This window comes from Rhipicephalus sanguineus, chromosome 5, assembly GCF_013339695.2.
Source record: "Rhipicephalus sanguineus isolate Rsan-2018 chromosome 5, BIME_Rsan_1.4, whole genome shotgun sequence".
NCBI lineage: Eukaryota > Metazoa > Arthropoda > Arachnida > Ixodida > Ixodidae > Rhipicephalus > Rhipicephalus sanguineus.
In genome coordinates this window covers 13,760,283-13,786,552 of record NC_051180.1, presented here as the reverse complement: position 1 = coordinate 13,786,552, position 26,270 = coordinate 13,760,283, and the positions used below count along the sequence as shown (strand labels likewise).

Sequence of the window (26,270 nt, the reverse complement as noted above, 5' to 3'; positions counted from 1 at the left end):
TTTGCGCAATAGATTTTAATGAGTTGAGCGCTATTTAAAAATTGCCATAACGGGCGCCACGTGTCAGCAAACCACTTTGGTTTTATGCAGGTGCAGCCCCCCCCCCTTTTTTTCATATTTGGTTCTATAGTCAAATACAACTTAAGTCGTCTGTAGAAGCCCCACCCAGACGACCGAAGCGCGAGCGCCAATTTCCTCCGCCACTTAATAGTCCCGCTTATAAGCCGGACGGCGGAGTCACCGCCGTGCGCCTCATGACCTGTCATGAGTGCGGGCTCATATGCACCGGTCTTTGAGGAAACTCCGGAGACTTCCAAGGCTGTATCCGACCATAGTTACGTGAAACGCCCTGTATACATGCGCACATACTAAAAGCGAAGCCAGATCCCCCAAATAAAACTTCTGGCAATCCTGCCTGTTGGCATAACCGATGTGTGACGCCCCTGCCGCTTTTCACCCGGACTTGCTCAGCACCCGCTCGAGGCTCGCTTTGTTTCTACCATTACTTTCCGAAGGGCCATTCACACCTGGCTGCCATTCCAAGCAAGCGTGCACCACACCTTAGTGGCTATTACAAAAAGAAACAGGGTAGGAACTATAGTTAATTAACCTTTGGAAAACTGCGGTTGCCGACCACCTTCAAAAGCACATGCAAACTTATCAGAAATGCTACTGATCATATCGGATGAATGAATGAAGGAAGGGAAATTCAAAGACTCGTTCCTTTGACAAAACCTTAATGAAAACCAGCAGATAATGAAGCCAAGGGGTATAGGGGACGGTAATGGTACTGCTTTAAGTGTACTGTAATAATTGCGATATAGATGAGAAGGAAGTAAAGTGGATGAAAAGACGACTTCCCGCCAGCAGGGACCGAACCTGCGACCTTTGGATTACGTGCTCGATGTTCTTACCAACTGAGCTACCTTACTTGTGCTCTTATCCTGTTTGACAAAGAGCTGACATTGCTGCACTTTGCTTCTAAGCACAACAATGAAGTTAAAGGAAAAGCATCTGTGCACTAGATGTTATTTATTCACAGCTCATGCATCTTCTGCCTTGGTTGTCCTTGTGTAGATGATTTGGCTGTGGTGCTTGACAACCTGTTTGATGAGTCCTGCAAAAGGGGAAAAAAATAAAATAAAAAATAAAAATAGTCACTCCTGCTGGCAGAAAACTGAAATTAGCTATCAAAATTATGACAACCACGTTACAAATTGTACACACAATGCCCCTTCCTATGCATTCGATGATATTTCTCGGTTACAGGAGTAACACCATTTCATCGTATCTCCTGCCACTCATTGCAGCTGTTAAATTTTGCAGTTACAAGGGTTTTTGTTAACTAAGTGCCGAGTCGCAACACTGCCACAAGTATGCTCGTGCTGTGAACTGCACCAGAAATTGGCCATGAGGTGCACAAGTATTTACTCAAACAATGATGACACCCCTGCATTTGCCATAAAAATTCAATTCCCTCCACCCTACAGTGATTGCACACCACACTTATAACAGCACTGAGTAATGATGATTCCACATGTTCACCAATCTGCGCCCTGTGCTTTGAGTTTGAGCAGTTTCTTCATGGAACAGTATGCGACTTACGTATGCCATTACAGACTTGGTTATACACCTGAGAATGGCAACTGTACCGCTGGCAGGCACTAACTGGCCACTATCCAGCAGTTTCTCAAATGACGTATTAGATGCATTGTGCATTGAAACAGGGCAAAGACTAAGAGCCAGCAGCTACATGCAAAGGCATGAGAACGGACACTAGTACACTGTCTATGGTCTCCCACGTAAAAATGTATCTGCACGATATCTGAGTCACCACAAATAGTGCACAACTTGACGCCACCGGTCTTTCACAATGCATTCAGACTTCTTTGGTCAGGCGCCATCACTTACTCACTGGATCATATTGTCGTTTGACTAGATAAGAGTCGTACGTTGCTTTCTGTACAAGTTTCCCATTTCAAAATCTTTTAAAAAGTTAATGTCTATTTTGGGGCAATTTTAGAGCTATTCTCATGTCACTGACGCCAACTAAATAGCTTTATTGGGCATGGTGTGATTGCAGCTTTGACACAGCAACCATTAAACAGATGATAAAATGAGTGATTCCACACACACAAGCAATTTTCGTGATTCCTCTCAAATGTGCCGGGCTTTCCATGAAGCAATTCGCACAACACGTAGTTAACGTGCACGTTTACTAAAAAGGTAGGCCGTATTCAACCCTATCCCTTGGTTACAGTCAAGGTACAGTGTAATCCACTTATACAGATACCAGACATAATGATGATATAATACCTATAACGATAAAATTCTTCAGATTTGTCAATTTTCCCATTGCCCCCATGTAAGAGCAAACCATATCACAGGCCTCGAGCATGCAAAAAGGACGTGACGCAGCTATCTTCAGCATGTAGAATAACTTTCCCTTGATGCGAGTGTTCCTAATATAAGCTGCAGATCAATTTTACTTCATCAGAAGCCAATATGATGCACACAGTGCAGTCGTGCAGGAAATCATCCAACTAAAACTCTCAACAAAATGTGCTCCGTTGTCATTTTGTAATGATGATGACACTGTTTCTGACCCTTCTGACGGAAGGCTGTTATCAACAGGGTTTCCGGTTTGTTTTCCAGCGCAGGCAATTTTCAAGCTCGTTTTATCGGAAATAAGACGCTCAGATTCATGGACACAACCTCCAATTAGATATTTAGATGTCATTTTCAAAAGTAATTTTATCTACCTTCCTTGGTGAAGTGCAGGTTCATGTCGCAGGCTTATTCAGGCAGTCCATACCCATTTTTTAGGGCGAGACGGCATCACTGCCTATATTCTTAGCTTTTACCAGTTAACAGATTTCGATGGCGCGGCGGCGTAGTTCTCAAGAAACCCGGCGCCGGCGAGTGTACAGAAATGCGTACTATTTGTATGCGTCATTTTCCAATAACCGATGCTCTCTTGATCATGGGCTTTTTGGCGATCAGCAGTTTCTGATATGGCAGCTTGATCTTTTATCGAGGTCACTTGTCATTTCACATTGCCACAGTACATAGTTTCACACATGACCGTTGTAGTTGCCTGTAGCAACAGAAGTGTTGTGCTGCTTAGCACGTGGGTGAAGGTCCAATTCCGAGCAGGGAGCAAAAAAGTTAGGAGTGAGCGTTGTGCAATGCGATAAAAAGAAAAATAGGTCAGGCACACATGCTGCACTTTGCTTGACCCCCATCGTCCCGTTAGGGAAAGGGCTAATTTTGTTTTTATTATACGACACCCGGATTATATGACGGAGTTGCGTGGTCGCCTCAAATAGTATAATTGATGTTCTGCTGTAAAACGATACGATTATTGGCGATGTATCGGATACAGCGATAGAATTCTGGCAGACCGGAAGGGGCGTTGCACAAAAATTTGTCAGAAAGTTTTATTATCAAACACTTTGAAGATAATGATGTGAAAATTCTCTACATGTGCGAGGAACAGGCTGCCACGGAGAGATCGGTGAGGAGGTGTTGCATGTCTCATTCTGTTATTGCAATCGCTAGAAGGAGGAGGGGAAGAGTGCTTGGTCGCAATTATGCATGCCTTCTCACACGAGTTTTCTCCTGCCTGTGCATTCATGAAAGAAGGCACTAACTAAACACAAGGCGATATCTCTTGAGGTGAAGCTGCGAATTTATCAGGATTTCTGACAGGGTCTCAAAGTAGAAAGCCTCATGAAAAAAAGGCATTCGCAGTCTACCATTCCAACAACACGCAAGGCTGGAGATGTCATTAATAATGAAGTTTTTTCATGCTTGCTTTACGATTCAATAAAGCACTCTTTTGGGCTAGTTGGTACAAATTGAACTTAGGTTGCGGGGTCTTGCGCTGCATGGGCCATGTTAATAGCTACATTGGACAAATAAGCAGATGCCTGAACACTAGACCGCTATGCACGCGGACAGATTAGCGGGCCAGGGAACTTTGCCTCACATTGCAAAGAGTGCAGATGCCAGGCCTTGTTTGAGCAGACAAAGGTCTTGTCTTGCACGCCCAAAACCGGAAAAGAGAGAAGTAGTTGAAGCCTACTGCATGGCATTGCGAGTATTCTGTACATGAATAAGAACTCCAATTTTGGTGCTAAGCAAAGTTGAAATTGAATTCTTAAGCGACACGTTCTGGCCCATGCGCAAAAAAGTGAGCTGAGGAACGCTGCGCAACACTGCTATGTGCACCATTCTTGATAGCAGTTCCACTTCTCTGGTTTATCTTTTTTCATGTTCATACTTTCATCCCTTTCCAGTTTTTCTTGAGGCAGCATCAGGTAGCGCCTTACGAAAGATTAACAGCTGATAATTTGCACCCACTTGTGGTTGTGTTTTTCTGTGCTTTCGTAAGTGTCCCTTTGTACCGCCCATGCAGCACAAATCACCGCAACGTATGTTTTACTTTATGAATTCTATGGCTTACTATGCAGCCTTTAATAAAGTGTTCAGTGTTCTATAGCATGACCTGCATTGTTCCGTGCTGGTAAGAACAGGTGCTGCCCATTGTGTTTAGATTACAGATGGCATTGGCAGTGCACTTTTTCTTCCTCCCTTCAACGTGTTGATGCATGCTGCTATGCTCGAGGCAGCGTCGTCGTACTATGTTTACACGTGCCTGCGATGTCGATGCAAGCGATGTCACTGCAATCAGGAACTCTATGAAACATGGACGAGGACCTACAGGAAGCAGAGCCTTGGCGGAGGAGCTAGGCCTCACAACATCAACACGCACGATCGTTGTGGTCGTGCACACCTGCCACTCTCTCTGACTTACATGGGAAACTCCAAAATTTTGAGAAAACCTCCAGATTGTGCAGGTGCAGCCGTTAATCTCTCGAAAAACATCCCTAACACCACCGCAGTAACAAAGTGATAACAAAGGACAGCAGTTCTAAAGTTTTCTGGCCTTTATCTATAGCATGCAAAGCGTATTTAAAGGGCCCCAAGACACCTCAAATAACTTTTTAAACAGTTCAAGTAAATGCGTGCACAGAGTCCAGAATGCTGTCGCAATCAACAATGCCAAATGCAGCAGCACTACTAGCCGCAGGCGCCCCACAAGTCCCAAGAAACAATCCCTTCTCCTCTCCTGGCCTTCCGGTAGTCCTCAGCATTCGCTGTGACGTCAACATTGTCTGCTCATGGCATCCACAAAAAGCTCGTCTGCACGCAGGTGAGGAGCACTCGGCCAGGAGAAGAGACAAGCTGATGAACGAAGCATAGCGAAGGAAAGAGTGAAACAAGCGACGGCCTTTTTGTGCATAATAAAACACGAGTAACTCCGCTATTAAGGCACCATTTCGAAATTCTCATGGCTATGTTTTCGTTGTAGACTCATGCATAACCGCAACATCGCAACTAAATTTCGACCTCTGGATGATTTAAGGGCCCTATAAGTCACTTTCGCCACAGTACTCTGGTGTCATGCAGGAAAGTGTACTAGGCTTGGAAAGGGGCTACTAGCTGTCATGGGTCACAACACATCTGGTTCATTAATTACACACGCATGCACCATATATTTACGAGTACAAATGATCATTGATGTCTAAAAACTTTACTCTCAATCATTCAGAGCTATTCATGACACTGCTGTGGCCCTGAGAAACTTTATAAATGAAAATCCACTCAGCTTCCGTTTGTTGCGTACCATGTTTTTAGTGATACGAATACAGTAGAAGTTCGTTATAACGAAGCGGGATATAAAGAACTAATGGATATAACGAAGCAATCGTAATTCCCCTTGAAATTCCCATAGATGCTAATGTATTTAAAACCTCGTTTTAGTAATTCAAAACTCGCACCTCGCGCTCCTGAGGAGCCGCCTGCCAATACGCGCGAGGGTGTGCGTGTGCCTGCCTCCCCTTTCCACTGAAACTCGTGGACACACCCCCGCACGTCACCCGGCCTCCCCCCTCTCTCGGAACTTGTGGACCCGCCCACTCTCCTGTTGTGCGCGTGGATGGCGACGCGGCGACCACGGGCCCTGTTGTTGCTTGTCGTTCGCTGCGTGTGCATAAGAACAGCGTCTCTCTCGGTTCCCGCCACTAGACAGGAGATGGACGACGGCAACGGTAAACGAAAGCGCAAAACGATTACAATCGAGCAGAAGGCGGCTATGTTGAAAGCCGTTGAGTCCGGTGTCAAGAAGAAAAAGGTTGCCCAAGATTTCGGCGTAGCGTTGAGCATGGTACCGCAAGCGTGTAATTGACCAAATTCTACTCAATATGAGCACGAAGCGTGAGACTACAATCGACCTCTACATGGCGATCGAGATGCTACAAGCTGCTTGGATGTCTGTAACAGCAAGCACGATCGCCAACTGCTTCTGGCATGCCTCATTGCGTGTCAACAGCGGAGGTGACAGCGAAGATATCGGTGCTGCGGCTAATGAGGGTGCTGCGGGTTACCAAGACCAGGCGTCGTGGGACGCTCTCCTTGACACCAAAGTTGTGCCCGACTGAGACACCTTCTGCACGTACGTCAGTGCCGATGCACACGTGGTGACAGGGGTGGTGAATGACGACAGTGACGAACGTGTCGACGACAGCCTGGAGTTGGCAAACCCGATGTTCTGATGTGCGCACAAGCGCTGGATGCGGCAGACCTGCTGCGCCGCTTCTTCGGCGCTCACGATGACGGCGAGGACCGACTCGACATAGCGGCAGCGGCCGAAAAAGCCATCATCCGTCTGAGGAAGAAACTGCAGAAGTCTATTAAGGACTTATTTTCTGCTAAGTGAGCCGCCAGCTGGTGTGTTGAGTTTGGCATGAATAAAGCAGCAGTTTTCTTTTTTTTTTTCTTTTGCTAGTTTTTCTCCGTGCCACGGCAGTTTTTCGTTTGCATGGCGGGCTGCTGTGGGATTTGGTGCTGAGTACATCCTCTCTTGCGTGCTAATTGTCGGTAGAAATGGATAATGGCTATAACGAACTAATGGTTATAACCAAGTAATTACAACTCCCCCTTCAATTTCATTATAATGAGGTTTTACTGTATTTTAGGTGACCCTGCGAGATTTGAATCACCAAGGTTTTAATGTAGTATGGATGGGCAAAAGTAGATGGAAAACAACTTTATTGTGCAAAAGTAGAAACCTCTGCTATTTCGAGAGAGAACAAGAGAGAAAAGTAATTCCAGCACGGTCACTCCGAAGGTGAACTCACCCTTCTGAAGAAGCTCCTCAAGGGCCTTGCGGGCAAGTGAGCCTCGCACCTTGAGTCGCTCAGAGACAACTGAGGGCGTGATCAGCTTGTAGCTGGGCACTTCCTTGAGAAGCTTGTCGTACGTGGCCTTGTCGAACAGCACCAAGTTGTTCAACTTGTCACGCACTTTTCCCTTGGACCACTTCTGCACACATCAAAGCACAGTGTCAAATTCACACTCAAAGGTATGGCTGTGCAATGCAACCAGATAGAGTAGACCTACCCGAACACAAAGTATGCACATAGGTCTATGAACAGAGCAGCAGAGGCTCGCTTAAAAATGCCATGGGAACGATAGGCAGTCCACAGCACAAGCTAAGTTACTTAGCTTAGCTTGGGCTGTGCAGTTTCCCCAATATTCAGTTTTCCCGGTATTTTTTACAGAACTTGAAAAGTGCAAAAGTAATGTTGAATTCCAATGGCGGAGTCGGAGCAAGCTTTCCTGCTCCTTTTGGAGCAAGTGTGGTCCAATGGCAGAGTGAGGGCGGGAGTCAAGCGTTCTAATGGGAGAGTCGGAGTGGATTCAGAGTTGGAGTCACTCCGTGGAGCAGGAAAAGTTGCTCCGCCAAAATCGGCGGAGTCGACCGGAACTCGGCCTGACGTACTTCCTTTAACACGTTTGCCTGCTTGGGGGTGCTGCCGCTGTCGCGTGTTTTGACAGTAATGGCGGACAACATGGGCGTCTGAGCAAATCGTGCGGCATTGCTTCCGCTGATCGATAGCGACAGCTCAGAGTCAGAAAACTCCAGTTTCTGCACGAGCGATTCATCTGATAGTGACAGCGACGCTGAAACTGCCGCATACGAGCGGGTTCGACAGCGGAATTAGCAGAATGGAATAACTACACGCAAGGTATTCTGGGCAACTCAAGCACTTCAGCTTTCTTCTAGCTCCCATGCTTGCTCCGGCGGCGTGGATTGTGTTCCAATCGCGGATTTGGAGGCGTCGCTCTACATCAGAGTCGAGTGTTCGCTCGCGGAGTCCATCGGCTGCTCCGACTCTGCCATTGGAATTCAACATAAGAACTTTTATTATGAAGGGCATGCTGCCATGAATTTGAAAATGTAACCATTTCTGTGCCACAGAAACATTTCATACTTGTTAATCTTGATGCTAGACCTAGAAATGACAAACGGCTTCATTCAATATGAACTTCAAAAGTATTTAAGCATCCTGTGTTAAGGCTCCGAAGCTCAGTCAAATGGCAAAAGAAGAAGCATGCAGACGAGTGCCAAGCACAATTTTTCAAAGCAGGGGTGGCTGGTACAAAGCATCACATCTTAAGCTGAATGCTATCTTATGCATCATCGTCTGGCAGAGTCATGTACCCTCAAACCACAAGAAGCATACAACAGCATTTAAAATGTGAGCTTTAGGATTGGCTCCACTGAAAAAGACTGAAACAAAGGTTGTGACTTGTGCTCTAATTAATGGCATGCTGAGGGTAAAGGATGCAGCGTGTAGAGGTTTTGATATTTTGGTTATCGTGCCAAGTTGTGCCAATTTCTCCCCAGTACAGCTGTGTTAGTCATAAGAAGAACATGTGGTGAATGTGCCTCAAAATATAGTGCTACACCCAAGAGGTGAGGAATGCAGCAAGATCTCATTGAGGAAATTGTATGAAGTTTTGTCCCTGATCACTTATTGTTGCGCGATGTCTGGACCTGTTGGGGCTACAAAAGGCTCACCACAGGAATTCGTTCGCGCTACTGGGCCACAAACATGAGATAACGAACTGGCAGCCACGGCAGTTCTGCAGCAATTGCACTGCATATGGATCTAGAGAAAAAGCCTACCCAAACCGTTCACCATTGACACTAATTGCATTCGGGTTTGTCTGCCATGAACACCAAGCTGTAATGTACGAATGAAAGCAGAACTCTTTTACGCTCCAAATTTAGCAATTCGAGTGACAGTCTGATTTAACTGCACAACTGCATGTGAGGTGTCATGTTTGAACTAAACGAATTCTAATATCACATGCTATTAATTATACGCTTCTTATAGACAGAACAGTGAGGTGCCAACAAACCTTCCCCGAAAGAAATTGTATGAAGTTTTGTCCCTATCATGGCTGCAAACAAACAGGCAGCCATCCACTGGAATTTAATATCACTTGCCTTCTTCTTGGCCTTGCCTCCAGAGGATCCCTCCTTCTTCTTGGCGGTCCCCTTCGTGTCAGTTTTCTTTTTACTGTCCTGTTTGGGCGGCTGAAATGTGGAAGCAAGATGCGATTAGCACAAGTAGATCAATAGCACCGGCGCAACAAGACATCTTCGGTAAGGCGACAACACGCAAGAGCTCGAAAAATTGCTGAAAGTGCATGAACTTGACTGTCAAAAGCACCATGAAATTGTTGGGCAGGGTTCTGTTTGGGGTCGCAGAAGTCCGTGGTATGCCCGTGTCACTGGGGCGCACGTAACCCACGAGCCGCTTCGCCCTTCTCAGTATTTTGCCAGCGTCCGTGTGCACATACGGGCAAGATTTCACAGCAAAAGGCACTGGATCCCATGTTAGAATATCTGTTACATTTGCATATGATGGGCTACAAAACTAGTAGCGACTGACTCGAGAGAGTGCAGATTATGGTAAAAAATGTGGCCTGCCATCGACACGATAAGCACATCATAGCGGCTGGTGCCCACGTTCATGCGGCCCATTTCCTGGAGTTACAAACGCGATCGCACTAAGACACGCTTAATTATGGCAGTGATTTGCTCAATGGGATAACCAAAGGCACCTCGCGCTAGTCCAAGCAGTGCTGCAGAAGAGCTCGGCAGACCGACGTGCTACTAGATTGTCTACGCCGGACACGCAACGCTGTTAATTAAACAGAGGCATACACACCCGTACGTACAAATTAATGGCTGTATTACCACACGATTAGCCACGTCTACTGTCTCGGCACCGCTGCTTTACACAAGCGTCGAAACCTAGGCCTTGCATGCAACACGTGTGCCACATTAGCCGACACCGAATATTTCGCCGAAGCATTTCAACCGTTCATCGTTAAGTTAACCCTTAGTCTTTTTAAAAAGCTTCACACAGTGCAAGTACAACAGCTTATTAAAGTTAACGACAAAAGTGCGTGAAAACAGAGAACGTGTACCATCGTTGGCGTCCAACCGGATAGGATGCCGTGAAAAGAAAGGCCTTCGCTCACCGGAAAGAACCCCGTGCCAGCGCCGACAACTCAATGTGGCCAGAGTAAATCTATAACCAACTGATGTGGTCAAGAGACAAAACGAACTCGCTCTAACGTTTAGAGATTTAGATAAAATAAGATTAATTTTTAACATGAATAGCAAAATCACTTTCGTGCTCATGTCAAGACTGGTACTCCCGAATAATCATCGCAAAGCGACTAGAAATTGTTAAGACAAAAATAAATTTAACTAAGGTTTAATTGTAATTATTATACTCGGCAGACTACTTTGAGACTGTTTGCAGCAACAAGTTAATTATTTATTTTATTTTGGCATTATTTAGACGAAGTCACGTATTCGCCAAGCAACATTGTGAAAACGTCTTTCCGCCAGTCAGGAAGTCCCCGTGTCTTTCTCTTCGGTCAGGCTAAGCAGAGGTGCGTGCGTTTTTGTAATCTGTGTGTCTTTCGCGAAATACTTGTTGTGAGTTATCAAACTTTTGGCTGTGTATGTCTCTCAGCAGCAAAAGTGACCAGGAAGTATGTTTTCTGGTGATGTGCTGTAGTATCTTTCTGATGAGTTGGTGATTTAAGTGACACGTTTTAGAGTGGTTGAGTCGACCGGCGTGGTCGGATTACTGGCCTGTTTCTTTGCGTATGTTGCCGTGCCAGTGATACTTCAAGGCCCTTACGTAACAGGGAACCGTTCGAAGCAGTTATTTGCGGAATAAGTGCGTTGGAGGAGGACCTGCGCGTCGGCGTCTCAACTCGTGTCATACATTCCGCGTTCCTGCGGCCATCTAGTGATTGTCGGAATGTCAGTGTCGCATAGGAGCAGCCTGTAAAGTTAAAGTAACTTGGCAGATACAGCTTTGCAGACCCGAATCAAACTGCTGTAATACGGACAGTAATTCTTGAATTGCACATTCAGCTGAAACCGAGTATTCATTTGCTGCGATATGTTGTGTACGGGAAACAATGATTTAATTCAAGGTGCAGAAGGCAAGAAGATAGGCGTATCCAGAAATGGGTAAAAATTCAGTGTATTCTAAATGATGTAATTGTTGCTGCAAACGCGGCTCTAAAATTTTCTTTAGAGGAGTACACAAATTGAATATACATTACAGGGAGGCTTTTTCCCATCTTAAGTTCTATGTCCTGACAGAAACACTGCTTGTTGGGCAAGTTGGTGTGTCATGTGTAGGCAGAAGATACCAGCAAATGAACATGAGCACAAAGAACGGGACCAACACTTGACCTGACCTATTTTTCTTTGTGCCCGTTGTTATTCACTCATACATTCCACCAAGGTATAACATGAAGCTGACTTCCCTCGATAAATGTAGTACAGGTGTGGCCTCTTTAGGCAGCAATGTTTCTGTTAGCGGAGGTAAACGCAATGTTAGCTTGTACCAAAGGGACTTCTTTTTTTCAGTGGCATAGGTAAGAGTGATGATGTGCATTGTAATGCCTGCTGTTGTGTACGATGCATTGCACAAGCTTAGAAGCACGGAAGCTTGGGCGAGTTTGTAAGATATCATGGCACAACTTCAAAGCGCTAAAAAACAAGGACAGAAGAAAAAGAGTGGACACGACGAGCGCTAACTTGAAACTGAAATTTATTACAAGAATGAGTGGAAAAGGTAAACCCCATTAGATGGCGCACATGTGTGCACACTTGTGTTCAAGGAGACCTCGGGTGGTCCACCTTCGAGGCACGGGAGGCGGCAAGCAAACTGACCTACCGGGGCCGCTTGCCTTTTCTGCGGAAAGAGCGACTCGCCCGAGAGGTCTTTGACTACCTCTCAGCGACGTGTATGCGCACCAACTGGACAAACCGCATATACCGCCTTGAGAAGAAATATGGCTTACATGGCAGCAATATGTGAAGGATGTGCGCGACCGTGTCCGGGAGAAGGAAGAGGAGCTGTCGCTGCAGGGGATGGGGGGCAAGAGCTCTATGACCTTGTATGGACAACACAAGCGGACTATTGGCGCGGTGTTCATATATGACAATAACCTTGGAAGCAGCTTGCTCTTCGAGGCGCGAGCTGGGGCCCTGCGCACCTTGGAGCGCCAGCGGACTATAGATAGTGAGCAGTGGGATGTGTTGTGTAGGGTCTGTGAGTGTGCGGACGAAACTATGGAACACATTGTGGTGCAGTGCAGGGAAATCGAACCCCAATGTAGAGGAGACACTCCGTTGCATTTCGCACTGGGATTCGAGGGTGATGGTGGGGAGATGAACAGAGGAGCGGTGGAGCGCACTAAGCGGCGCTTGGAAAGATGGAGAATCTTATCTCTTCTGAGGGTCGCGAAGTGAACCCCCCCCCCTCTCCCCCCCCCCACCTCTTTGTTGTTTTTTTTTTCAGAGTAGGTCATCCCTCACATCCTCCTTAATTGTTTTTTTTCTCCCTTTTTTCTTTTTCCCTTAGCTGGGGTTTTTATCCTCCTGTATTTTTTTATTGCCAAGCCGCTATACACGCGGCGACCCGTTATAAAGGGAACAGCACCACATCATCATCATCATCATTGCACAGACTGCTCACAAAAGCCCAAGAAAACACCACAAAATCACTTTGGTATGGCGTCAGATTTCTGCACTAGATTCTATTCGCATTCCACCAGAATCAGTGAAGGCTGGCTGACACGCGTCGCTTTTCTCTTTAATCAGATAGGCTTCGACTATCTCCCTTGTTAATTTATTCTCGTGTCTGAAAATTACAGAAGTGTCAGATAAACCAGGTTCACATCCGCAATCACGGCAATGCATTGCAAGGTGTGAATGGGAGACCAGCGCTGGATAGGTGGCGCGCCGAAAAAGTGCGCCTGGCGGGAAGTCGCGGCATAAGTCCGCCGCTCGATCAGACGACATTTGTTGCAGCTCGCATATGTTTCGTCTGTGCGCGTCGTTTCGCTGCGGTTCAAGCTTCTGAGAGAGAAAAAATAAAACAATAACAAGCTTCTGCAAATACTCATTCAGCTAGCGCCATCAAGCGAAAGAATACTGAAGAAAATTTGCAAAGCTTTATATATTTTTCGCAGTGTGCCGCGGCGAGCGCGCCTGCGTTAGAGTGCATCCTAGCCTGCGTAAACCCGCGTGCGTGGTTCCCGGGTTCGCGGTCCCGTGCTTGTTTAAGTTGTCGGCAGCTATGGCGCCAGTTGTGCTCCGCTATGGTTTTAGTAAAATAACATGGCCTGAGGACCACTTCCGCAGAAAGGCACTTGAAAAAGGGGCGAAGCTGTGCAAGGCGAAATACGTTTACGATGTGGAAGAGACGGTGTCGTGCCGTGACAGCGATTCTCAAGTCGCAGCGAAATGTCGCTCGCAAGTACGCCAAGCCAGCTACGATGTCACGCTTCAGGTTAGCGAGCATTTGGTGCTAGCTCGGTTATTACGGCGTGTTCCTGTCTTGTTTCTTTACGGCGGGTGTAGCTGTGTAAAATAAGCGCGACGCTGTACGCAGTAAATCGCACAGTTGGTTTAATCGTACAGCGAGTTGACTTCCGTGCGTGATCGTAGCGTTGGCACTACATGTTTTCATTTCGAACGAAAACTTGGGCACGTTTACTTCATGCAGTTTTTATGTGTTCGCCTCTAGCTGTCGTCTCAGCGCCTGATAAGTGGGGCCACCTGTTCATGAAAGGCCGGCAGCGACGGCGCCTGCAAGCAGGTCGCAGCGGTAGCACTCGAGCTCAATAACTTAGCCGATGCGACGTCGTCAACTGACGTGCCTCAAGTGCTCCCATAGCTGGCCGTCTTCACTGTTGTATAAAACAATGAAACACGCGAAATTCGCTTTAGACCCCAGCTCGACGCCGCCAGAGAGGACCGAACTTACCCCGCTCGCCTGACAGCTTGTATCTAACGTTGCCTCCGTTCTTGCTCGTATGGTTTCGCAGGAAATACGTAGAAAGATATATCACCTCTCATTCCTACTTAGTTATGACCAATACGCTGCAGTACCGTCGGCCTCTTTTTTTTGTTTGTTTGTTCGGCGTTCAGTGCCCGCACCGCCTTCGCTAGTAGCTATCCTTGTGCGTGTCGTCCGCGGGAGCGGCTGAGAAGTGCGCGCTTTGACCGCCAGGGCGGCACGGAAACTCCAGCGCTGGTTCCCTATAGGCAGTTACTTTGAGGGAGCTGTGGCGCTCTCTAAGCCTTACATTCAGGCATCGGCCCGACTGTCCAACACAGCACCGTCCACACGCCACACGGATGTGCGCCATCTAATGTTTACCTTTTCCACTCATCTTGTAATAAATTTCAGTTTCAAGTTAGCGCTCGTCGTGTCCACTCTTTTTCATCTGTCCTTGGTTTTTAGCGCATTGAAGTTGTGCCACGATTGCACAAGTGCTGATTCTTGGCAGAAGAAACAAACTGCCAGAGATGTTGTGTTGCCTCTTTGGTGGTACAACGAAGTAGTGTGGAAGCGGTCATGTCGACGCAGCTGGCGGGGACGCCAGCGTCCAGGAAGTCACGGTGCGAAGCACCAAAGGAAATCTCCACACACTCCGTGCTCGTCACCAACTGACGTAGTAGGTTTTATTTACACAGCACCTCGAAGTGCGCTAGGGGCTCAGTCCCGGGACATCGGTGCCAAGTGAGGCGCCACCTGACATCGTAATAATGAAACCGAAGATAGAAATACTACCACACAACACAAGAGTTGTTTGAAGCCTTCTATATCAAAAAGAAATAGTCTTATCAAAAAGCAAGTGTCATTAGATATTTGGCACTTCATTTTCTTATCCTTTCTATCCCCCCCTTACACGAAATATCTTGCGCCACAGTCAAGCATACCTTAGCTTGTACATGCATCTACACCAGTAAAATTTTGTCTAAAGCCTGTCTTGTATCTCTGCAGCTGACATGACTCAAGTGTTTGTGCGTGGCCTTGATGGCCGAACGCTGGTCATTGACCTGGCGCTTGGCGCACGGGTTTCCGAGCTCAAGGAGGATTTGAGTGCCCGCCTGGGCCTGCCATGCGACCAGCAGCGCCTGCAGCTCTCCTCTGGCCGACCACTGGAGGATGCCGACGCTCTGGAAGCCGGCTGCAGCCTGGACCTGAGCCTGCGCCTGGTCGGTGGTGTGATTGAGCCCAGTTTGCGCATCCTGGCCCAGAAGTACAACTGCGACAAGATGATCTGCCGCAAGTGAGTGCGAAGGCTTCACCAATCTGGAGCTGTCTTTTTTTTTTTGTGCGAGCACTTAAAGGGACCCTGCAAAACTTCTCCCAACTAAATTATAAAATGGCCTCACTCATAATTTATTGCCTCATGAATTGACTGCTGCAAAAAATTTTAGAATTCATCAAGTACAAGTGGAGTTACAAAGATTTGTTGCACACTATGAGTGCTTTCTCTCTCTTCCCAGTGAACGTGCTGAAAGCTACACTGAGGGAGGGGGGGTCTCACGTTTCTCGTGATGACAAGGGGGCAAGGAGCTACATCTGTAGGTCAGCGCACGTCATGACCTCGATCACTTTCTTTGCTTGTTTCTTTCAATGTGCACGCCTTGGCATCACTTGCCCATGATGCGGGCACGCCGCAGTAACTGCGTAGCTCACGATGTTCACATCAGCCAATGGCCGTGTCTTTTGGGTATGTGACGCTGTTCATTTTGGGTATATGGCATCATTTGTCGAGAGAAGAGGAAGCTATTTCTAGTTAATGTTGAGATTTAATTGTAAATTCGTAAAGTCCTTGCCGTGTGCTGCGCTATGGTTGGCTCCCATGTTTGAAGGAGCCTCAACTACTGATCGGCAGCATTTTCTGACCACGTTCACAAAGTGTTGCAGGGTCTCTTTAAAAGCCCCTCACCATGTTTGTGCATTGCTTGTATATCTCATGGTTCAAAAGCTGTTTGAAATTTCAAACGGAAACTCTCACGTTTCTCGTCTCACTTACGGCCAAAGTCATGTCCACATGCACAAATGTCTCCTCATAAGATGCACTAGCTGCAGTGTCATGATTGTGGCACACGACCTTTGCAAAATCATACATTGCAAAGCAACCACTACTGGGTAGAGCTACGGATCATTGTTTGAGTTCAATAAATATTAGGAATGGGAAGTGAACCACTGGAAACGTACAGTGCCGTACACTGTTAGGGTGAACGCGGTTCAGCGTGGCTGCGCTCCGCAGAGCTCCAGTGCACCCGATGCGACCGCGCATCGAAGCGTAGCGGCGCATGCGCACACGGACGCACGGGAGATACTTTGCGTCGTCTGCTTTATCACTCAAGAGCGGCGGGCTCTTGTGCGCCTGCACCCATAGGTCGGCAAAAAATGTGGAGCTCACTCAGACTCACTCACGAAACATATCTTACCCTTAGAGCTCACTCGGACTCAGACTCACCAAACTTTTTCTCATCCGGACTCACTCGGACTCAGACTCACTATAATTTTTCTCAACCGGACTCACTCGGACTCAGACTCACCAAAATATAATTCACTCGAACTCATTCAGACTCAGACTCACGGCTCGATCTGAGTCTGAGTGAGTCGACTCATGAGTCCGCTAGCCTATAGTTAGCCTTTTTCTACCATAATGTCAATGCTCTTTAACGCCAATATCTCGCATAATCGGTGCGCTACTTAGCACCTTTTGATCTCGTACCTTCAAATACGAGTTATCTGACTTTGTAGTTCAATAAGGACCGTTTTATTGAAAGAGATGACTCACACGAGATATTTTTATCAGTAACTTGCCATAAAGAAGTTTGCGGGGGGAGGTCAAGGCACCTCCTCCCCCTCTCTCTCCTCAACTCACGCCTCTGATCAATAAATATTGAGCTGACGTATGAACGGTATCGCGTTGAAGTATGTTGGAGTATACGTGAGTATAAACGTGAGCCGACATAAGGCTGATAGTAATGCTGAAGTTGAGTAGATAGGACCATAGGTCGGCAAAAAATGTGGAGCTCACTCAGGCTCACTCATGCAATATATTTTGCCCTTAGGGCTCACTCAGACTCGCCAAAATTTTCCTCAACCGGACTCACTCGGACTCAGACTCACCAAAATTTTTCCCAACCGAATTCACTCGGACTCACTCACAAAAACTTTACTCACCCGGACTCACTCAGACTCAGACTCACGTCTCGATATGAGTCTGAGTGAGTCGACTCATGAGCGAGTTTGCCGACCTATTGCCTGCACCGCTTCGTTTCGATGCGCGGCCACGCTGAGCCGTGTTCACCCTAAGAGTGGACGCCACTGTACCACTGAAAATGTGCGGAAAAGAGGCAGGGCTCGTAGTGTAGACCTATAGAAGACATGAGGTCGTCCCTTGGCTCTACTGTATAATAAGGCGAGGAAGAAAACTCCAGTGTGGATGCTACTTTAGGCAGATGGAGAGTTTCTGCATTGGCACTGGAGGTTGCCTTGTGGCTGCATGTTGGCACAAAGTTTCAGTTGTATCACATCTAAACAGAACGCAGTTACACTCCCAGAATGATTCCTTACGGTTTAGTGCAACCCTAATTTGCAGTGCGATTCGTGAAAGGTCCTTCGGTAAACAATCTATCTCTGCTGTGAATGCGGCTGTGTAATGTGTAGACATCTGGCAGCCTTTAATTTCTTATGTTTCAGCGCAAGGAAACACAAGGAGGAAAAAGAAAACGCGAGGTCACGCTGCCTGTCTTTTCTTCTTTTTCGTCTTTGCATTTCCTTGCACTGAAACATAAGGTATGCAGTACCAACTAGCCCACCAGTTGGTTTTATTAAGCTTTTACTTGCTGAGGGCTTTAGCAGTCATGCGAAGTACAAAAAGGAGGGACCTCATTTAACCCTTTTTGGAATGGCTCGTGATATGATAAACTTCAAAAATTTTCTTCTATCTCAACAAAATCAGAAAGAGCACCTTACATTTTTACCCAGAAAGTTTCCTGTGGCAGTGAAATGCATAGCAACTGTGGCACGGCATAATTTTTTTTTTTTCTTGGAAGAAATCTAAGACAGCAGATTGTCATATACATGGTGCGCAAAAAAAACTTTTTTTTTTGCAATTTATATAAATTAGTAAACAATAATTTAATTCGTCCACTGATCCTGGTATCATTTAGTTTCATCACAGTCATGTAACTTAGTGCAGTCAAATCTAGGTAATTTGAACTCGAAGGGGCCCGAAAATTTGTTAGCATTGAAAGATGTTCAAATTAAGAAAAGCTAATTGAATTGAGGACTAACCTGCAGCAGCACATGTGCAGTGAGCGAACATGGGAGTGGGAAGTGCACAAAGATGTATTCGTGCATATTTGCATTTCAAGCTACACCATACCCATCATTAAGAAATGTAGTCAGTTATGCGCGTTGGCACACGTTTTTCCCGCAGTGAATCGAGGAACATGGCTTGAAGCTTGCTAACAAGTTCCAAACCAGCATCTGCACATTGCTGGAAAGAGAACTAGCGTGCAGCTAAGTCCAGCACCGACGCTACTTCAGTTGCATATCGTAGAGTCGTGGGGGCAGGGGGCACTTCATTGATGGCACTGGGAGTCCTTGCCACTTAGAGCAGAAAGGTCCTGTTGAGGGCACGTAGCCTGTATGATCTCGGCGACTGTGATGGCACCGCAGGTCTGTACACCTGCGTCCACATTCACATAACCCCCAAAGGTTGCGCCATCCGGAGGAACACTGCTGCCCTTTTTTCGACATGCAGTTATCGTCTAACAAAGTCTGCACTGCCTGATCTTATCATCACTGGCCACAGGTTCACTGAAACCACATCGGCGTGAACAATTGCTGATGGTGTCCGGCTTAATGGAAAACGTAACAATGTGACGCGCATGCTATAAATTAGGCTAAACACGTAGCACTACACTGCACAAAGAACGACGACCACGATGGCTCTCCGCTGCCGTGGCTTTTTTTCTGCAAATGCTTTTTTTTCCACAGCCAGGCGAGGATGCTATGGGTCAACACGTGATCGTTTGGTGGGTTCGTTCGTATTGATTGTTTACGGCAGATGGAAAGGGCAGAGCCAGCGGAGCTCCCGCCACAGCTGCACTGGACCCTCCCCTCGGAGGAGAGTGTCTAGTCCAGCCATGTTCCAGCACGTTGACAGGTGGTGGGGGAGTGAGCAAAGGGGTAGTCCTTTACGTTTTTTCCACAACAGGGTCAGAAATATCGTGGTCGTAGGCGTCGCCAAGTGATTCTAGGCATTTTCTGAGCGTGGCATGTTCGAATTAACCGTTGCAGAAGATTGCGCATCTGAAAACCAGCCGTTTTCAGCCATTGAAACACATAACCTTGCCGGGACCGCATCATCAGTTCGAATAAACTCTTAAGTCTGAATAAAGTGTGTTCGAACTAATGAAATTCGGCTGTATATATCATTTGTATGTTTGGCCGCACGTTGATTACCAAAATAGATACGCCATAAATTGTGATGCCTTACAACTTTTCCGTATAAACAACTGCCCTCAAGGTAATTATAAAAAGTTAATTGAACAGTATTTTTAAAAATTAGTCTCTTTGAGGTGACTTAAGCAATGGCCACATCTTTCCATCTCATTGTAAAGTACAACGATGGCAAGTGGCTTACTCTCATTGTATTTTTGTAAGGATATAAGTATCAGGTAAAAAAAAAATGCCCTCTAGTATGTGGTTGGTACTGTGCAGGGCTGTGGCAGCACATTCTGCCACGACGTTTTTTCTTGCTTTAATTCTTTGTGTAGCAGAAGGAGAAGAGAAATGCAATGGACAGATGACACGCAGAGTGAGGTTTTTTTGTTTTGTTCAGGTTTTGATAACTGGATTTGTATGTTATGTTGTTGCATAGAAATAGAAGGAAATGAAATCATTGATTGTACAAGTCGGTGATAAAGGCAATTAGTAATGTGAAAGCGCCGTATTCAGTGAAGTGTTGTCAGTGTTTGATCTTGATTGCAGTTTTTGCTGGAAGGGATGGGGGTGTCATTGCCATCTTGTTTATAGCATAGGGTGTGTATGTCCAACTGTGTTGCAGATATTGCATGTCAGTATTAAAACCACTTGCAGGTGCTACGCCCGGCTGCACCCGAAGGCCACAAACTGCCGCAAGCGCAAGTGTGGCCACTCCAACAACCTGCGTCCCAAGAAGAAGCTGAAGTAGACTGTGTGCTTAGGCATGTTACGTTCTGTGGTTGCTGGGCCAGGAATAAAATCCTTACAAATCCAAATGTTCTTGCTTGCATCTGAGTGTGTACATGCACAAGCTTTTGGATGCCACAGGCTTGATTAAACAACATATGCTGCCTTCATGAACGCAAGCAGCTGTTGATCTTACAATGGTAGTCACTTAGCGGCTAAGCAGCGGCAGTAACTTAGCGGCTAAGGTTTCATGCTGTTTGAGTCTAAGGTAGTCAGTGCCTCCTCCGATACACAGTTCTACTCGTGGGGAAAGTACAAACTGGCTGGTGCCAGTTCAGCATCTGGAAAAGTGTAACTGTGCTTTGAGGGAGGCACACAAAAGAAATTGTGATCAAAATGTAAGGCTCATTTATTGCTCAAGGTTTATAGATTCAGACAATAATTAGGGACTGAAGGTTTCTCGTTTGGTGGTGGGGCACCCCTCTCCCTCCCGTAATTGACTCCTCTGCGCTGGTATGTAGTGGCCAGCACTCAGAGACAGATGAAAGACTGAGATGTGTGCACAGCCACTTTCCAAGCTGTGCAAGGACAAGCCCCCCTTCTCATCAGAGAATGCTCCTGGTTAAGGCACTGGTAATATTGCGTTTTCTTTTCTGTCGAACCGTAGGTTCAATCTTTGTTTTATTTACTGCCATTTCCGATTCCAGTTAAAGCGCACTGTTAATAATTAGTGGGCGAGGATATGGGGGCCTGAATGCTACAGGAGAGATTTTTTATCCTATGTGGAAAGGAGTAGCCGTCACCAAGCAATGGTGATGGCATTTATCGTTAATTATTTATTTAATTCTTTTATTTAACTCACTCACTCTCCCTTTTTTCTCTCTTTAGCATTCAATACAGAAACCGTAAACAATATTTTCACATGCCTACAAATTATCCTTTCTTTTTTTTCCCTTCACAAATCCTACTGCCGCACGATTCATGGCCGATCCCCCATGGTGGGTTGAGCCATTCCTCTAGGAGCCAACCACCGTCTTCTGACATGGCCGAAAACCATACCAAGAGCACCGCCTAGAGCGGCGCAAGCACTGTGACCGGGCTCGTATTGGGGGGTATATCCATGGGAAGCGGCAAACCAGGCAAGTGCCCCTCGAGGCAAGGGCGTAGCCAAGGGGGGGGCCGAAATTTTTCAATTTTGCTTGTGTATATATACAGGCACACATACAAACGCGCGCACGAACATACATAAAGTATGGTTGACCCCCCCCCTCCCCGAAAAAAATTTCTGGCTACGCCCCTGCCTCCAGGAATTTACCTGCCGTAGAATCATGGGCGTCGGCAGGATTTTGTCTTGAGGGGGTGCATGCCTGTGTTGAATCACGATGGGAGTTCGGGGGGGGGGGGGGGGAGCCAAGTGTCCCTTTTGCATCCATGTGCATCAGGAAAATTTGCGCTGAAGCCACACAAACAGGTTAAATACAATTTATGCCATTGCTCGTGTACGCTAAGCGACATTGGCTGACGAAGAAATGCTTTGTCCCAAAGAAATATTTATGCGACAGCTTCAGATCGAGCTTGACAACGACGAAATTCGATGGCTTCAACGCATAGGAAGCTTGGACAGTTGATTGCTCAGTGAACTGCCAATAACAAACGAACTTGCGAGATCGCCCTGTCCATTATGTTTACTTTCAACAACTGGTAATGTGCGCTAGAGCACTGCACGGCCCGGATTTTACAGCCCGGGCCCTGCGCGGGCCCGCTTTATGAAGCCCAAGCCCAGCCCGGGCCCGTGGTTCCAAGCCCGGGCCCGGCCCGGGCGTTCATTATTAAAACTAATCCAGGGCGCGCTTGTTCATGACCAGGCCCGACCCGCGCCCGCTAGAGGATATTAGTTGTTGATGATGATGATTAATGATGCCGTGCGCTTTGTAGCGGGCGATCGGACGGAAAATCCGGTGTGTACGTGCATCGAAATGTTGCTTTGCCCGCGGTGGTAGTTCAGCGATTAAGCTGTTTCGCTGTTAAGTCCTAGGACGCGGGTGCGATTCCCGCGGCCACAGCGGCCGCAATTTGATGGGGGCGAAATGCAAGAACACCCGCGTATATACTTATCTTTAGGTGCACGTTAGAGAACTCGAGGTGGTCGAAATTGATCCGGTGCCACTACGGCGTGCCTCGTAATCATATCGTGGTTTTGGCACGTAATACCAAGGAATATAAATGAAATGTACCGTATGTGTCAACCTCGAATAAAAGACCGAAATCTTTATTCCTCCCATGGGAACAACCGTGATCTGGCCCATTGTTAGTGCTGTTAATATATATATATATATATATATATATATATATATATATATATATATATATATATATATATATATATATATATATATATATATATATATATATATATATATATATATATATATATATATATATACGTGATCTGGCGTGTTTATAAGGAAACCCACCACGATGTACCAGCAGACAAAACGTTAGTGAAAATATACAGTGCCAATCTATATCTATACTGGTAAAAAGAATAGCGCTTCAACTGTTTTTCTATTTTTATTGCTAAGCTTTACTAAGAGCCAGCTCTTTGCACGTGTCACTTCAGCCAGGGGCGTAGCCTGAAATTTTTTTCGGGAGGGTTCAACCATACATTATGTATGTTCGTGCGTGCGTTTGTATGTGTGCGTGTATATATGCGCAAGCACAATTGAAAAATTTCGGGGACGGGGGGGGGGGGGGGTTGAACCCCCCCCCCCCCCTTGGCTACGCCCCTGACTTCAGCTTGGCACAGTATACCTTAGACCATGCAATGCATAACGTTCGCGTATGCTCGAAGGCCCGACTTACGCCTTTTAATGAGCGGGTCCGAGTCCGGCCCGGCCCGCAGCCTCAAGCCCGGGCCCGGCCCAGGCCCGCGGCTTCAAGCCCGGACCCGCACTTTCAAGCCCGAGCCCAGCCCGGGCCCGCCGGAAAACGCTTCGGACGGCCCGGCCCGCCGGCCGGGCCGGGCCCGTGCAGTGCTCTAATGTGCGCAGCATCAATTTGAACTTAAAGTAGGCCTGATATGCTTTCTTCAAATTATGACGTCTGTTCATATTCGCGTTATGACCACTTCCCTAGAAAAAATTGGTGGAATTAATTTTCGTTTTTCGACAGCGTATCGCGTCTTAAATTGTCAACTCTCGGTATACTTAGTCGGCAACCTATCAATTTATTTCGGAAGCATGCATTAGTGTGCAGGGGCGTAGCCAGGAGGGGGGGGAACCCCCCCCCCCTCCCCGAAATTTTTCAATTTTGCTTGCCTATATATACACGCGCACATACAAACGCACGCACGCACGAACATACATAAAGTATGGTTGAATCCACCCCGCAAAAAATTTCTAGCTGTTTCCTGTTAGTGTAGTGTATTTCCTGTTAGTGTATGCTGTAGTGCATGCTAGCTGTAGTGTAGTAATTGTGACGTAAATTAAAATGAATTAAAGTGAAAGTAAAAAGGCACCCTTTCGGTCGGTGGGATCCGAACCCACAACCTTCGATTTACGCGTCCGACGTTCTACCATTCGAGCTATACGACGGATAGTGCTTCCCCGTCCGCTTCTTTCGTTATTTCTGTGCGTGTAATCCATGGGAGTGTTAGCCAGCGCAGCTCGTAGCCCAGGCAGTGAGTGTGGAATACACTTCTTGCCAGAGGGCGTCACGTGGCCGACGGAAATAGTGATTTTTCGTCCACTTCAGTTCATTTCAATTTACGTCACACTTACTCCACTACAGTTACAATTAACAATTAACGTCTCCCACGCCTTTCCTGGACTATTTGTCTGTTGGATTCATTTGCTTGTGTTTTACAAAGAAACGAGCCCCTCGAAAAAATTCCCTTTCATGCACTTATGAAGCAAGTTATTCTAGGCCTCTCCATAGTCGCGGTACACTTATTTATCGTAACCGATTGGTAACCGACATTTTTATCAATGCACATCGGCACGACGCTCTTTGGCCCCATTTAGCCTTTGCACCGAGAACCACTATCACATCGTCAACATCGAAAACTAAGCTTCATTTTAGTATACGATGGGTAAATTGTCATGGATGTGTCGCTGGTCAAGGCGACCGTTCCAAGAAGATAACGAGTGCTGCCGTTGTTTTGCGTTTCGCGTTGTCCTAAAGGTGGTCTCTTACCCTTATTCATGCATCTGTGCACGTAACCGTGGGAACCAGAGTTTTCTTTAGAAATCTTTAAAATGTCCGGTATTTTACGCTTCTTTATTATTGTTCAGCAGCGCCTTTTGAGTTCAGCGGTGCCAGGCCACCCTGTTTGAGGATGTGTTAGCTGCAAGCACTCCATCCTTCCGAAGTAGGCTAGCCGCGTGGTTCACAGCGGCGATGAATGCTTCTGGTGCCAGCTGTAGAAATATGACTTTAAAAAAGTAAGACAAGCGGCGCTGAGTACTTCCAAACTAAGCCACGTACAACTATTTTGTGAGCGAATATTTCTCGAATTGCCGAATTTTTCACGCTGATATTAATAACCTTGTTTCGTCTTGGAGCTTATTACTGTGATGTATAAGACAGTCTTGCTTACACATATATCTATTCGAACTTCAACTTGCATCAGTTACTCTATTACTCTGTTTCTGAGATGACAAAATATTGCACATGAAAATTTTTTCCCGATAGTTAAAAAGAAAAACTCACAGGGTCCCTTATGCATTCGCCTAAGACGACTCGAAGGCGCAAGCCATCTTCTTCTTTTTCTTCTCAATCGATGCAATGAACCTCCCACGCACCCCTCCGAAGGCTTTCTGGATCTAACGTGGTTTTTCACTACCTCCAGGATTGGAGGCAGTGCAAGCGTTCTGCGCTTCACCTTGTTTTGCACTGCCTCCGTGATCGGCCCACCTTTGGCCAAGCGACGATGTCATGTGACCTCACGTTTGTGACGTCATGATGACAAATTTTAGCGATCTATGACTTCGAATGAGTAGCGCATAAAAAACGGAGGCAAAAGACGCTTGTCCTAGCGCTTGTCCTGTCGTCTCTGTATTATCTGCCTCTATTTTTATGCGCTACTCATTCGAAGTCATGTATCCTTACCAACCTGCCCAGCTTTCCGCATATGACGATCTGTGGCGTCATGATGACGTCACCATATGACGTCATCATGATGATTTTTATTTCCATCACTCACGTTGACGCCTACGCAGTGGGACGCCGACGGTCAATTTTCTCGTTTGATGAGGCATATAAGGCTTTCGCGTTAATAAATTGTACTAATTAATGTATCATCGTGCTGTCAAATGCCATTTGACAGTGCCCACTCTAAGCTTATCAAAAGGGGTATTGCCACGACATGTGTAAAAGCGGCCTTGGAAAAATCCTGTCAACATGAAATGAAAAAAGCGCTTGAAATCCAGGTTGAGCGTCTAAAAGCAGCTGAGTTCCCGCCGTCGTTTGGTGAACAGTGTGTGCGAGCATAGGTCGGCAAAAAAAATTGGAGCTCACTCAGACACACTCAAGAAACATATTTTGCTCTGAGGGCTCACTCGGACTCAGACTCACCAAAATTTTCTTCAACCGGACTCACTCGGACTCACAAACTTTTTCTCAACCGGACTCACTCGGACTCAAACTCACCAGCACATTGCTCAGCCAAACTCACTCATACTCAGACTCACGGCTTCTCCTGAGTCTTAGTGAGCTTGAGTGAGTCGACTCATGAGTCCGTTAGCGTAAAATTAGCTCTATATATCACGGTATCAATGCTTTTTAAAGCCAATATCTCACATAATCGGT

General features: G+C 46.5%; 2 protein-coding genes across 2 annotated transcripts; one reads left to right on the top strand and one right to left on the bottom strand.

The window, feature by feature from the left end:
* Window positions 1–1,017: 1,017 nt before the first annotated feature.
* On the bottom strand, window positions 1,018–10,474 carry LOC119393252 (40S ribosomal protein S25). The gene is made up of 4 exons (XM_037660177.2): window positions 10,354–10,474; window positions 9,365–9,454; window positions 7,206–7,389; window positions 1,018–1,117 (listed from the first exon to the last, which is right to left on the bottom strand). Exons 1-4 carry the CDS (start codon window positions 10,354–10,356, stop codon window positions 1,044–1,046), a joined length of 351 nt encoding a protein of 116 aa, XP_037516105.1. The 5' UTR covers window positions 10,357–10,474; the 3' UTR covers window positions 1,018–1,043.
* Window positions 10,475–10,804: 330 nt separating this feature from the next.
* Window positions 10,805–20,509, top strand: LOC119393250 (ubiquitin-60S ribosomal protein L40). The gene is made up of 3 exons (XM_037660176.2): window positions 10,805–10,827; window positions 15,255–15,543; window positions 20,391–20,509. Exons 2-3 carry the CDS (start codon window positions 15,260–15,262, stop codon window positions 20,482–20,484), a joined length of 378 nt encoding a protein of 125 aa, XP_037516104.1. The 5' UTR covers window positions 10,805–10,827; window positions 15,255–15,259; the 3' UTR covers window positions 20,485–20,509.
* The last annotated feature ends 5,761 nt before the right edge of the window (window positions 20,510–26,270 follow it).

Bases quoted from the DNA above. Each gene is read 5' to 3' on its own strand.
- LOC119393250 (XM_037660176.2), top strand. From the start codon at position 15,260: ATGACTCAAGTGTTTGTGCGTGGCCTTGATGGCCGAACGCTGGTCATT. The intron at 15,544-20,390 runs GTGAGTGCGAAG...AACCACTTGCAG, and splicing joins GACAAGATGATCTGCCGCAA to GTGCTACGCCCGGCTGCACC.
- LOC119393252 (XM_037660177.2), bottom strand. The intron at 7,390-9,364 runs GCAAGTGATATT...TGATGTGTGCAG, and splicing joins GAGGCAAGGCCAAGAAGAAG to AAGTGGTCCAAGGGAAAAGT. The intron at 1,118-7,205 runs GTGAGTTCACCT...CCCCTTTTGCAG, and splicing joins TGAGGAGCTTCTTCAGAAGG to GACTCATCAAACAGGTTGTC.